This window comes from Sprattus sprattus (assembly GCF_963457725.1).
Source record: "Sprattus sprattus genome assembly, chromosome: 7".
NCBI classification, from domain to species: Eukaryota; Metazoa; Chordata; class Actinopteri; order Clupeiformes; family Clupeidae; genus Sprattus; species Sprattus sprattus.
The window spans coordinates 34,001,763-34,016,887 of record NC_137926.1 but is presented as its reverse complement, the minus strand read 5'-3'; the positions used below and the strand labels follow the sequence as shown (position 1 = coordinate 34,016,887).

At 39.8% G+C, this 15,125-nt stretch overlaps 1 protein-coding gene across 1 annotated transcript in view; it reads left to right on the top strand.

The window, feature by feature from the left end:
• Positions 1-7,889: 7,889 nt before the first annotated feature.
• skic8 (SKI8 subunit of superkiller complex) overlaps positions 7,890-15,125 on the top strand; it is a 36,954-nt gene continuing 29,718 nt past the window's right edge. Inside the window, exons 1-4 of the mRNA XM_080842277.1 lie at positions 7,890-8,030; positions 12,491-12,555; positions 12,659-12,686; positions 13,611-13,716. Coding sequence (XP_080698403.1) covers positions 12,544-12,555; positions 12,659-12,686; positions 13,611-13,716 — 146 coding nt within the window. The 5' untranslated portion in view covers positions 7,890-8,030; positions 12,491-12,543. The remainder of the gene's footprint in view (positions 8,031-12,490; positions 12,556-12,658; positions 12,687-13,610; positions 13,717-15,125) is intronic.

Sequence of the window (15,125 nt, the reverse complement as noted above, 5' to 3'; positions counted from 1 at the left end):
CCTGAAACCAAACCTGGGTGGAATAATTTTGACACTGCAGTAAATTCATCAAAGTCTTTGGATAAAACCCTTTTAATATTAGTTTCATTAAACTACTTAAACAATTCTTGTTAATTTTTTTTATTGCAAACAGCTGAGAAATTGTATATTTTGCCAATAAACCTAAAAGGGCAATGAGGGTTGAATAATTTTGATTGCAACTGTAATAGAAGATTGGAAAAATGTTGCCTGGTCTGATGAATCTCGATATCTGATGCGATATTCAGATGGTAGGGTCAGAATTTGGCGTAAGCAACATGAACGCATGTATCCATCCTGCCTAGTATAAATGGTTCAGGCTGGTGGTGGTGTTATGGTGTGGGGGATATTTTATTGGTACACTTTGGGCCCCTTAGTACCAACTGAGCATCGTTTAAACCCCATAGCCTAGTATTGTTACTGACCATGTCCGTCCCTTTATGACCACAGTGTGCTCATTTTCTAATGGCTACTTCCAGCTGGATAACGCGCCATGTCACAAATCTCCAGGCGCCTCCACAATCACCAGGTCTCATACCAATAGAGCACCGTTGGGATGTGGTGGAACGGAAGATTCACATCATGGATGTGCAGCCGAGAAATCTGCAGCAACTGCGTGATGCTATCATGTCAATATGGACCAACATCTCTGAAGAATGTTTCCAGCACGTTGTTGTATCTTTGCCACGAAGAAGGAAAGCAGTTCTCAAGGCAAAAGGGGGTCCAACCCGGTACTAGCAAGGTGTACCTAATGAAGTGGCTGGGGAGTGTTATAACTGAGTTGAGTGGGTTGTTCTACTCCTATGTCACAGAAAGGACAGACATTTTAGAACGTTAAGCCTGATATATTGCAGTATATCTCCTGTTGAGTCTTCAGGGGGGTGAGCAAGCCAGATGGCAAATTTCAAACAGTTATCAGAAATATCAGCTGTTTTAAATAGTTCACAAGGTAAAACATCAAATAATATAGTGCTTTCAATATAAATTCAATAGAATTTACAAAACACTCAAACTCAATACTCATTTTACTGCCAGTTACTATGAGGTTATATATATGATAATCCATGGCTCCTACCTGTAGCTTCTTCAGTTTCAGTTGGACGTGCGGGGGGGTCTCAATACCTTCGGTGTCAACAACTGATTTGGCATTTTTAACCTGTATTTAAATGTTTGACATTATTCATATGTACCACATGTCATGGTACTGGTACAAATATATGCGCACACACACACAGTTAGCACAAAGTTACCTTATCGCGGTGCTCTTTATAGTATGTCTGGTCCCACTTTTTCTGGAGGTATTTATTGGTAGAAGGTTTAAGTGGTTGGTAGGCTTTGTGCATGTCTGTTCCACTAGTGTAACACCTGTCTCCTGTAAGTCCAAAGCTTTTATGCGTAACAGGATGTCTAGATGAGTTCTTGACTGGCCTGCTGCCCCGGTTACTATAGCGATAATGAGAAGAGGTGAATTATTTATGGACGTTACTCACTTACCTGATATGTGTGTGAAGGACAGAATAGACTGGAGTTGTCTTATAATGAACAAAAAATAAATAGATACTCAGATTGGTAAGGATCTAAAACACTATGTATGATGTTAAATTTGATGTTGAAGAATGTTGCATGACATCCAAAAGTGTGCATTAATCCGTGAACATGGAAATGATTCAACAGTTTTCATGACAAAGACAGTAGGAGTAAACCTAAAGCCATAAAAGACAAAGACAGTCTTGGGAGTGAAACCAAAGGCATAAAAGGCATACCATCAAACAGCAAACATTTCCTGAATGAAATATTGGTGCTTTTAATTGGCAAGAATGGCCAGAGTGATCACATTTTATTAGAAACATCCTTTTGAACATTGGAAAAGAATTCACTCTGTAACATTTTGAAATTCAAAGTTTACAGTTATAGGAAAACAGGAAAGAGTATAGAACAGTGTCTAGTGCCTTTGTTCATAGTTAGTTACAGAAAAGAGTATAGAACAGTATTTAGTGCCAGTGTTCATAGTTAATTAGAACAGTGTTAAGTGCCTGTGTTCATAGTTAATTAGAACAGTGTAGTGACTGTGTTCATAGTTAATTAGAACAGTGTTTAATGCCTGTGTTCATAGTTAATTACAGGAAAGAGTATAGAACAGTGTTTAGTGCCTGTGTTCATAGTTAATGAGCACAGTGTTTAGTCCCTGTGTTAATTAGCGTTTCGAATCGTTTGCCTCTTCAGGGTTTGCAAAATGGTAGCCCTTGGTGCAGGCATTCTTCAGATGTTGGCTGCCCGAGACATTTAATGTAGAAAGGTAGATATATTCAATATAGAAAAGTATTTGCAATCATCATAAATATGCATTTTATTACAATGCACTGTGTTGTACTTCCTAAGCACGATTTTTACATTGTTTGCAAAGCATCTAGATTTGCATTTCCTGAAGGAAATACAAGTGCATCCAAAGCAGAAAATAAAATATTAAGTGAAATATTCGAACATTTAACGTCATTCAATGCATGCAGAGAGAGACTGACAAGGTAGAAGGAAGGCCAAAAGTTAGATAGATTGAAAGAGGGGACATTTAAATGTATTAAAGAATTAATATATTTAGTAAAACAAAGTAATTGATTCAGGAATAATTCAGCTCGCTTAACGTAGAAACTTTTTTGAAACTTTGCTGCATTAGTCTTCTACTTTTTCAATTGGTAAAGAAAAAGTAGATGTACATTTCCTTAATGAAATACCAGTGCATGCAATGCAATGGACCCTTAACACCTCATCCATAATAAAGAAGGCACACCAGCGTCTCTTTTTTCTGAGGAGACTAAAGAAGGTCCACCTGTCTCCTTAGATTCTGGAGAATTTCTATCGCTGTACCATTGAGAGCATTCTCACAAACTGCATCTCAACATGGTACAGCAGCTGCTCTGTTGCCGACCGCAAAAGACTGCGGAGGGTGGTGAAAACTGCCCAACGCATCACCGGTTCCACTCTCCCCACTATTGAGGCTGTCCAGAGCAAGAGATGTCTGCGGAGGGCATGCAGCATCATCAAGGACAGCTCACACCCCAGCCACAGACTGTTTGCCCTCCTCCCCTCTGGGAGGCGCTACAGGGTCCTACGTTCCCTTACCAGCAGGTTCAAGAACAGCTTCATCCCTGCGGCTGTCACCCTGCTGAACTCTGCTCCACGGGGGTTAGCCCCCCCACCCCTTCTCACACCTCCCCCTGTGACTGTTCTCCCCCCCCCCCCCCCCCCCCCCTCCAGCAACTAGACATCACTATACTCACTTCTCCCCCCCACCCACCCCTACCCTGGCTTGACTGCCACTCACCCTCCTCTAGCCATTGAACATTTGCATTATACTTCACTTCACCCCACCCTGGCACTGCGCGAAAAGCAAGATTATCGGCCCCGTAAACGCTGTGATACTGCCGCGAATGATATGCATTCCTGGTTGATATCGGACATTCCCCCGAAATTTCCGTCTGCCGCAAATTTACGGAATTTCCCGAATACAGACCAAGAGGGGAGAGGGGGGCGATGTGTTAATTCTCACCTCCCGCTGACAGAGGTGTGAAAGGCTCTTATTAGCATATTGACTGTAGCCTCACACACAATGCAGCCATTGGTTGAAAATGACGATGATTTAAAATGTAACCGTCTTGTGATTGGGGAAAGAGATTCTTCCCTATTGGTCAACTTTCAACTGACAAAATCGTAGCCCCTCCCATTAACAGCTATTGCCTCATAAAAACGAAATTAATAATTTATGTATAATAATATTATGATAATGGTTATATATGAAATTAATGAATTTCTTATTGATCCTTTAAATAATCATAATCATAGTAGGCCTAATAGAAAGGCAGTTGCTTTAGACAAAATCGAGCATTGACGACCTTAAGTCAGGAATTGAAAACCAAAGCTTTATTTAAACAGAAAAACAGACATTGCATCAGAGAAGAAAAAAAAAACAGCAGCAGCAATAACAGCAACACAGCACTGAAATCTGGGACAATAACATTTTGGAACGGCTTCATAGTGGCGGAAATGTGGTAGTCTTTCCGATGGTGTGCCGACACAAAGCCTTCTGTGGTCCCGCCCGGTCGAGTCTTCCTTGCAGAGCCGCACAAAGGTCAGAGAGCTCGTTGCTTCTGAAACTGGCAGTCGCACAATACAGCCAGTTTCCCCCTTGTCTGTGCAGTCCTCGTCATCGGACATCAGGTCCAGGGTAACGTTCTTCCAGAGGTCCATTTCTTCCGTCGCCAAGACGGTCATCCTCGCCTCCATCAGCTGTAAACATAAACCAAATAAGTGCCGCTGTGCTGACACAATGATAACGCATATTTCTATAGTTCGTCCATCAAATGTGTTTAACGACTGCAATGTACATTTGTTTATAAAGGACATCGTTTCTGATGCAAAACGTCACTTTTTATTAACACGAATAATCTCACCCTTGCATTGGGTCGTATGGCATGGCGCTTCGCTCGCTGTTGTGTGAACGCCGCACAGTCTCCTGTAAAGTGCAATACACATTTCCAGAGTTAAGCAGCAGGCATTTGGGCAGTCTGGTAGCCTACGTTTCACAATGATTTCCCTGAATAATTTACATTGCTTGTGAGCAAAATTCTGAGGCCTTGTATAACTGTAAGAAGAAATCACCTAAACATAAATAGACTTACTGCGATTTTTGAATTAAACGCCCTTCGCACACCTCAGCGGTTCTGGACAGCTGTAGCTCGACGCACCGGACACCGACATGGCTGGTTTAACTTCATTCTACCCCCCTCCCCCAATTGTTGCTTTCAGCCATCTGAGGACCCCAATGTCTTCTTGCGTCCTGTCGTCATCATCAACTCCAACGATGTGCTTCCGGCAGTCAGCAATACCCCACTGACGACCTTGCCAAGGGACATGCTTCCGGAGTCCCTCATGATACTGATGGGATGTTGCTAAATGTTGATGTTTGCAAGTTCACCTATTCCAAGTGAATTGCTACGCTATTTTCCATAATACAAACAGATGTACTTTACTGCAAGAATTCATCCAAACCTAGTCTGTCTCTCCCTCTCCTCTTTGTCAACCTCTCTCTGTATGGCACTCTTCTCTATGCCCCCCCCCCCCCCCCCCCCAACTCTTTCTCTATATGTCTGGAGGTCAGGACAGCACACAGTAACACAATGTCCAATGTATTTCCAGCTAAATTTGTTAATGATTTGTTGGCTGTTTGATGATTTCCGACTGTTTGATGTGTTGCTGAATTGTCATCGTTTATGTTAGATGTCAATGTACCTTATGTCTGACAGTAAACTAAAATCGTTATGTGAAATATATAATTAAGTACATTTAAGCATTCTGATGCTTAATATTGTTAATTATTGTCAAATGCCTGTTATTGGTTTACTTCATTAACAGGGTAATAAAACAGTGATGAATAATATGTTGTGAAATATTTCCCGATTTTAAATAACTTAACTTAAGAAGTACTCCAGGTTAGAGTGATGACAGATTTCTTTGGAAGTTACTATATGACTTGAAATCAGTGTTGTCAGTCAAAATTTTACTCTTATTTTAAGATTTTGTGGTCTTATGTAGAAGCCTGAATTGTTTCTTATTTCAAGTACTAACGCCTCAGAAGATCACTAGATTTGGGTGACATCAGGCTTATTTTGAGGTAACTAGGCGCGGAGTGCCAGATCGCGTCCTAGGTGAGGCGAGCCTCATTCACAAAGTCGAGCGTCTCGCCCAGGCGCGGAGTGCCAGACCCGCGTCTTAGGTGAGGTGCGCCTCATTCACAAAGTGGAGAGTCTCGCCCAGGCGCGGAGTGCCAGATCGCGTCCTAGGTGAGGCGCGCCTCATTCACAAAGTGGAGAGTCTCGCAGCGGAGTGCCAGATCGCGTCCTAGTCCTTACCTGGCAATTACGTATGACGAAAGCACGGTGGGGATAGCTCTCCCGGAAGCCATAGAGATTGCAATGAGAGCCCTGTCGCGGCGGTTACAAACATGAAAAAAAGGATACGAAACACTGACATGGGCCCGTCATAATAGCCTGCACCTGGCCCTGTGGTTACTACATTACGCCACTGAATAGCCCAAACCTGAATGTTGTGCTATACCAAATTGTGAGAAAACTGAAAATTCAGAAAAAGTATTTCCTGTATTTTAAAAATACAAAATACATGTATTGTATTTTGTTACATTTTCTGGCAACAGTATTTTGTAATTTATTTTGATACATTTATTTGAGGGGTATTTTGTATTTTGTATCAAAATACATTTTGATGTATTTTTGCCCATCTCTGATTCTACCCCCCTCCCCCAATTGTTGCTTTCAGCCATCTGAGGACCCCAATGTCTTCTTGCGTCCTGTCGTCATCATCAACTCCAACGATGTGCTTCCGGCAGTCAGCAATACCCCACTGACGACCTTGCCAAGGGACATGCTTCCGGAGTCCCTCATGATACTGATGGGATGTTGCTAAATGTTGATGTTTGCAAGTTCACCTATTCCAAGTGAATTGCTACGCTATTTTCCATAATACAAACAGATGTACTGTACTGCAAGAATTCATCCAAACCTAGTCTGTCTCTCCCTCTCCTCTTTGTCAACCTCTCTCTGTATGGCACTCTTCTCTATGCCCCCCCCCCCCCCCCCCCCAACTCTTTCTCTATATGTCTGGAGGTCAGGACAGCACACAGTAACACAATGTCCAATGTATTTCCAGCTAAATTTGTTAATGATTTGTTGGCTGTTTGATGATTTCCGACTGTTTGATGTGTTGCTGAATTGTCATCGTTTATGTTAGATGTCAATGTACCTTATGTCTGACAGTAAACTAAAATCGTTATGTGAAATATATAATTAAGTACATTTAAGCATTCTGATGCTTAATATTGTTAATTATTGTCAAATGCCTGTTATTGGTTTACTTCATTAACAGGGTAATAAAACAGTGATGAATAATATGTTGTGAAATATTTCCCGATTTTAAATAACTTAACTTAAGAAGTACTCCAGGTTAGAGTGATGACAGATTTCTTTGGAAGTTACTATATGACTTGAAATCAGTGTTGTCAGTCAAAATTTTACTCTTATTTTAAGATTTTGTGGTCTTATGTACAAGCCTGAATTGTTTCTTATTTCAAGTACTAACGCCTCAGAAGATCACTAGATTTGGGTGACATCAGGCTTATTTTGAGGTAACTACATGGTTTGAAATAAGTAGAATTAGTCTTATTTCAGGACATTCTGTGCTTGAATTGTGTCTTATTTCAAGTACTAATGCCTAAGAAGTTCACTAGATTTGAGTGACATCAGGCTTATTTTGAGGTAACTGCATGTCTTAAAATGAGTGGAATTAGTCTTATTTAAGGACATTCTGTGCTTGAATTGTCTCTTATTTCAAGTACTAATGCCTCAGAAGTTCACTAGATTTGAGTGACATCCGGCTTATTTTGAGGTAACTACATGTCTTGAAATGAGTGGATTTAGTCTTATTTCAGGACATTCGGTGCTTTTGGAGTAATGGGGCAGCCTGTCTTATTTTAAGAAATCTTAACAAGCCTGATTTGCTTAACGCACTGGCAGCCAAATTTGCTTGTTTTAAGCAAAATCCTGCTTAAATATGTAATTATTTGTTTTAAATCTAGAGGGGCATTTTTTGCAGTGTACATTTGCACATACTCTGCACTTTTATTGCTATTTTGCACTTACTGGTTAGATGCTAAACTGCATTTCGTTGTCTCAGTACTTGTACTCTGTACAATGACAATAAAGTTGAATCTAATCTAATACAACTAAAAATATTAATATTCCCAAAAGTATTCACAGCTCAGTCCAGTAGATGGCGGTAATGCAAGATTGCAAGCTGCCAATAAACTCAACAGGAGAAGTAGAAGAAGACTTTATGTGGCGAAAATTTGTGTCACAGCCATGTTGGAAAAATAACGTACATTTCTCCTCCAACATAATTGCCGTAAACTCTTGTGTGATCTGCGTCGCTGTGGACAACTGTAACGGGTAGGTAGATCTTGATATCAACTTTTATTTGACATCAAATACAATTGCTCAGTTCTCTGAGAAGTGAGTAAATCTCGTTGGAAATGAATCAAACTGTGAGCCACCCTGTGTTCTGCCTGCTTTGCTTATGAGTTAAGGGTAGCAAGAAACAAGCGGGAACAAGTACGGCCTGTAGGTTGTGAATCTAAACTTGAGGTATTGAAAATAAATAGACTACTTCGGAAGGGCTTCGAAAAGGCAGGTTTTTCAAGTGACTAACCGATACAGGGCCCTTAAAGTTCTAAGTGTTAGCACCAATTGAACCATGGTGGCGGCAGGGTTGATTGGACATATAAGAGAAGTTAAAGGCAACATTTTGAATGTCTGATGGAGTACCTCTTGTTAGCAAGTGTTATACTTTCCTCATCTCTGGGCATGCGAGGGTCCGCTAGGGTTTTAGTGACGTAAAAGACGTCATCAGATGTTGTAGTTCAGGCTCTGTGCCGAGGTCCGTGTACTCTCCACTACTCTATTTTATTTGCGTCCTCCACGGACTAGAGAGTACGATCGCTCATATACCTGGAATTGTCAAACTCAGAGCATCCTACTAAGAAAGAGGGTGATGTTTGAGAGTTCCCAGAAGTAGATTTGCCGACACTCAACATAGCAACATTTGTGGTGAAAGATAAAACACGTACTTGCTCTGTGCACATAGTGTCATATCATTCTTTATTTAGGTTGTGCTCATTACCGCTGGTCATTGGGATGTTAACTGATAGTTTAGCAGTTTACTTTTGTGTAATTAAGCTAATGTTTACCGTCTGGTTAGCAAGCCTACTTGACGTTACCTAACTGTGAATACCATTGCCTGTTTGTTGTCATTGTGTGAACGCTCTCACAAAGTTTCCCAATTCCCATTGTATTGCCTTAACACACGAATAGTTGTAGGCTCTGCACAAGGTCTACACCTTATCTATGTCCTTCTAGATGAATAGAAACCAATATTTATTTTGCCTCTGCTAGAGATGACCAACCGACTTTATAATAAAGGATATAAATGGTGATTACCTGAGCAAGCTATCACCAGTAGTAGGCTAATTCTGAGGGGAGACTGTGTCCAGGCATTTAAAAGAGGAAAGTGCAGCATTTATTGAATTGCATCTCCATAGTCCAACACAGACATGACAACTGCTTCTCAATCTTTTTTTCTACTATTCATAGAGAAGCTGGATTTGTTTCTTTAAAAGAAGCCAATTTGTTCGCTGTTCACTGACGAGATTATCTAAATGTATGTTTCTCATCAAGCCAGTTACCAAGATATTTATATTCAAAAATTGCCCCTAAGTTTGCAAAGAAAAAAGTGTGTACATATTTACCAATTTAGGCTAATATCCTAATTGTTTATTGAGCCATAATTTTGTTTTCATTTAATTTCATTCCCATTTCTGTCTCACACACACACCCACACAAACATGCTTGTTCCACTACACACGGAACTAATTGCGTACTTCGAAGTAATGATACCCGGCAAAGGCAAAGCAATCCTTGCAGCTCCAACTGTTACTGCAGAAAGTAGCCTAACCCAAATCATGCGCAGCCACCAACAACACCCGAGTTAATAAGATGGCAAAGAAAGTTGCCGCTTCTACAAAAGTGGAAAAACGTTTTGCTTGGTATTAAAGATGTGAATAAGACAACTCTCCTGTTCTGTAAAGCATGCAGGGCTCACCCACCCAAACATAGCCTTGGACAGCTTAAAGCTAATCACGACTGTTAAAGGAAGTTATCAGGTGAAAAAGTATTCAGCTCACTTTGCTTTGGTAAATAACATTAATGCTAATGCTAGAAACTTCAAAATGTCTTTGGTCAGGTGCCTTAGCAAGTGGCCCATAAATGTTACTTAGCCAAAGTTAATGTAGTCTCACATAGCCAGACCTATGTCCATACTTTGTTTTACTCCAGACAACATGTAGGGCTGCAAAGGGCAACTATTTTATTTTATACATGCTCAAAACATCAGTGGGGCTAAGTTTGTGGAAGAAATTAAGCATGCAAACAGCATTCAAGAACTGCATCAATAAAGACATTTTGGCTCTTGACAGTAGGCCTAGACTAGGGGTGTCAAACTCATTTCAGTTAAGGGGCCACATACTGCCCACTTTGATCTCAAGCAGGCCGGACCAGTAAAATCATAGCATAATAACGCATACATAATGACAATATTTCTCTATGTTTAAATCATTGGTGAAGGTTTTTGGATGATAAACCCTATTTTAAGGTCTTTCTAATTTATCACAAACATAAAGACATCAGCCCACTGTTTATGGCTTATCTCCGCATATTCCCTCGCCTTGTGACGCGTTTGACGTCTGCAGAGGAGCAGACATCGCATTAATGCTGTTTTAAAGCCATTACTTGATCGTTTAAAAAAAAGTGACAAAACGTTGGTACTCATAAACTTCCATATTCTTAAGAGACATTCTGATTCACAACCCTTGACATTTATTAAGAAAACAAGTGCAATTTCATATTGCAAAAGAGACTGCAATATGCAGTGGAAGGATGTATCCAAAACATTAAGATAAACAACGAAGTGGACACATCAATAATCGACGCAAAAGCATACAGGTCTCAATCAAAAACATTAGAAACCATTAGAAACCCTACGACCTCTTCATTAAATGCAACCAGCTCCCCCTTGCATACTAGTCATGTTCTTTCACCGCTGGGTAAGATCTTTATATAATATTTCAAACTAGCTAATTACCTTCAAAGAATCTTTATGTTAAGTCTTTATTCCATCTCTGGCAAGATAATTTGGGGAGGTATCCATCTAGCATAGCTAGCTAGGGTGGAGACTATAACATTAACATTCTGACGGTAATATTAACATTTTTATTTCAACATTAAGACATTTGTTGGAGAGACTAGTTATGCACTAGTAGTGGTAATAATATTAATTGACATGAACCAAAACTGTCAGGGATGTTCTCTCAACTAGATAGTTAGCTAGATAGCAAAGTTCGCTAGCTGCAAGCAGCTTCATTAACTTTGGAGCAGACATATGTGTGTTTGTTGATCTTTGATATATTAGGTTGGGAGTGGGGTCTCCCACACTGTTTAATCCACAGCCGGCACCTTTCCTCCTGTGTTTTGTGCTTTGAAAATGCAGAAAAAAACGACATGTCCCTCTAATCTCAGGCTACCTTCTGTCAGACCTTAACACTCTAAGGTCCAAGGCCTTTTAGACTTTTCTAAGTTGTCTGACATGCCTTGATGTTTTTGTACATTTTGCTTAACTAAAAACATTGATGCACAAATGGAATATATGATTCTATTCTAGAAGACCTCAGCAATAATATTAGAAAAGGGTTCAATGTTTCCGTGGTTGTTCTTTTTATGTCTCTAAGACGAAAACTCAAAAATAAAAATATCCCGGACGGATATAGACCTTTTGACCCGTAGGAACACTGTTTCACCATGCTGCCCAGACCTCTTCTCTTAGTAGCAGTTGCTAAGGTAGGATTGGACGAGTGCTGTTCTATGGAGGAGTTTCGCGAACGGTCAATTGCTGTTAGCTATGGTTCTCAGTGTAATGTTAGTTTAACAGTGCGGCCCCCAGTGGACTGATTAGGTATTGCAGCGACTTTTGCAATTTATGTCTTTCTTTTCACACTTAGCAAAGTCATCCGACGGGCCGAGCTGGATCCCCTGGTGGGCCTGATCCGGCCCGCGGGCCGTATGTTTGACACCCCTGGCCTAGACTGTTTACATTTGTGAAACACATTTTTCCAAATATTTGTATTTTTATAGACCACCTACAGTTTCTAAAGAGGTTTTTGAAGACTATGAACTAGTTTATTTTAAAACACTGTGATGGAATTATTATAAAAATGAATGCATTGTATGTGTGGGAATAAACTCCAAATGTTTAAATCGAATCATTAATCGATCCCCTGGTGACCTAGTAGGTCACCGACAATGGAACTAATTTTTGAACGCAGTTACATTTCTTCTTAACTCCACTTAAGAAGTTCACCGGACAATTCTAGCATTCATTTAAGTTTCATTTCTCATCTGGGATTTGTTCTTAACTTCGAACAGAATTTACGAACGCTAAATAGCCGTCGAAATCAGAACCATTTGCCCGAACAAAGATGTGAACTGCACATTGAGTGTTCAAAAGCTATTACCTCTCTTACTGTTAGCTTTTTATAGGCTCATAAATGTTAGATGGCCATTTATTTGATCATGTTGGAATACCTGAAAACCTCGTTGATTATAACTTACCCAAGAAAACATTTGACAATATGGTATTACTTTTTAAAATTTATTTAAGTTTCCACATATATTAGACCATGTCAGAATCACCAAATTGGCCCCAGATTTCAGAGGGTTCATACTTCTGCTAAAACTGATGTGGTAGTGGTCCGACTCTAATGTTGTTTAATCTTGTTTTGTTTTTGGATTTTTTTATTTAGAAGAGACTTTCCTGACTTCATTACCAGCTTTCAAGAGTACAGTCAGAAGGGTAATGACCACTCAGGTAATACATTTAGTGGCAAAAGTTTTATACCCTTCTACCCTTCTCACACAAGCCATGCACTGTAGGTTGTTTTACTCACTGAATCGTGTGCTTTTTATTACAGTACAGCATACTTTTCAAACAGGAGCATGGTGAGTACCTGTGGTGTTTCAACTTCTAGCTACTTCCATAATCCACAAATGTGTAGAAATGTGATGAATAGGGTAGTCTTCTTACTATAACAAACCTTTCAACATTTGATAGAGGTTGTATTCTATTGTTTTTTATGTATATTGTATATTATTTTACTACTCGAACATGCCAAGACTAACATAACTATGTCATGACAGGCTGGGTTACACTATGCGACTTTAACAATCTTAAAATGTTTTTCCGTTGCTGGGAGACATGGTTCATGGAACACAAATCAGATGACAGAGCAGAACTTATGCTTTGCAGTGATGCTAGTCACCTGTTTGTGCCTCAGAGCATGCAATCATGTTTTTGAAGTATATCAGACTCAAGTAAAGGAGTGACATCATGTTTTTGAAGTATCTCTGACAAGTAAAGGCATGACCTTGGTTAATTTCTTCACCCATTTTCACACCCCTGCATATGTCAATATATTTTGAGTCTCAAAGCAAAGGGCATCTCAAAATAAACAGCAGGACTCATCTTTTCCAGTGGTGCTAAGTGCTTATCTGTGAGACATTTACAAATACAGACTTTTCCAGAGTACTATAAGAGGAAATGTAAGCATATTTACTTGATACATATTATTGTTCATCTACATAGACATCATTTCTCTTTAAAGCGCAAAGTAATACAATTACATCAGGATAGCCCAGGCTCTTCTAATCAGAAACATAGCATGTCTGGCTACGTCTTATAATGCCTAAGATAGAGATGCTCATGTGTTGTCAGAGATGCATGGTAAAGCATATCGCAAATTCAGAGTTTACATTTTTGATTTTGTTTTGTTTCAATGAACAGTGTGACAGAAAGTGAAAGACTTGTTCTTTCACCATCATGTGTGTTAATTTCAATGTTCTTTTGTTTTTGTGGTGGGGGTAAAGCTCATGATGATGCTATATGGACGGCTGCTTGGGGTAAAAGTCAAAGTGATGGATCAGAGACCATCGTGACTGGGTCTTTGGATGACATGGTTAAAGTCTGGAAATGGTAAGATTTATTGTTTTTCACTTTGTCAGGATAATTAGTATCAGTTTGACTGAGTGTGGGAATTCTAAATTCTAAAATACCAGTAAGGCAGGAGTCCAAATCTAAGGGACTCAATAGCCATGATTCCAGTATCGGGAAGCTAGGGCAATCTCAGGCCTAGGGCTTAGAACAAAAAACATTTGTGTTTCTACCATTGGGCCAATAGCCCCGCGGTATTGCCCTAAAACCCGCCCACAGTACACCCCGTGGTTTAAACGTCACCCATTTCACAAGCAAGTTGGAAGTTTAAGTTCAGATATCATGCATCTACAGCCTACAACAGAATAAGTTGAAAGGAAGTCAACACTCAACAGGGATTAGAAACGGTTCAAAGAACGAAAACGAAAACCGGTAAAGAACGAAATTTTGTGATGAACGTAATCGAAAACCGGAACAAAAACAATTTCAGCTGTTCCGGAGTGAAAACAATATTTTAAATTTTAAATAACCGGTTAATAACGTTATTTTTCGTTCCAAATAACCTTTCTTGAAATATTGTGGGAATAAAATAATTGTTAAAATAAATCTTGAAATAAAGTTTTATTCCGGAAGTGATGGGCTTGGCTACCTGCCCGCTAAATGTTACCCAGACCGCCTGGCTGAAGTGAAACTACTGTTGACACTAGCGAGCTGCGAGTAGCCTAACAGATCTGCAATGATTGTGCTGCCTGTGCCCGTTACCTACATAGACATGTATAGGGTTACCTAGGTCAGTGTAGAGCGTGCCTTTTCGCCTCTCAAATATATCCTGTCTCCTTTGCGCAGCAATCTGAAGGAGAATGTTTTGGAGGACATACTTTTCCTTAAACTGAATAAGCAATTTGGTATGTAAGCTATCTGTTGTCCATTTCAAATAGGCTAACTCGAGTTAATAGAAGAGAGTAGGCATAGGCCTCTAGCTATGGACATGAGTTGTGTTTATTTTGCGCGTAATGGAGAACGTTTTGTTGGAGATGCTTTCCGAATTTGAATGTAGGCCTAAATGTGACCGGCTGAGTTTGTTGTCATTTTGTTTTGAATAGCCATGGGTCTAAGCTGCTGCATTTCTTGCTTTCTTTTTTTTTTAACAGACTTCAGTTCGAAAGACATGTTTGCGTTTAAATGGTCCTGCAGCCTAATTTCATGTTGCCGACTGGAAACAAATAAAATTGAACTGCAAGGTGAATAATGTTGTTTCATTATTTATTATAAGTTGTAGGCAAACTCCGTTTCCACAACGTTGGAAAAGTGCGCATTGCATTTAGCCTATAGGCTTCACGCACGCACCCGGATAATGACAAACATTAAGCACGCGCACACACCCCCCCATGACATTTTTGAAAAGAACGTTATTAACCGTTCTTTTATAAGGTTCTAACCGGTTAATAACA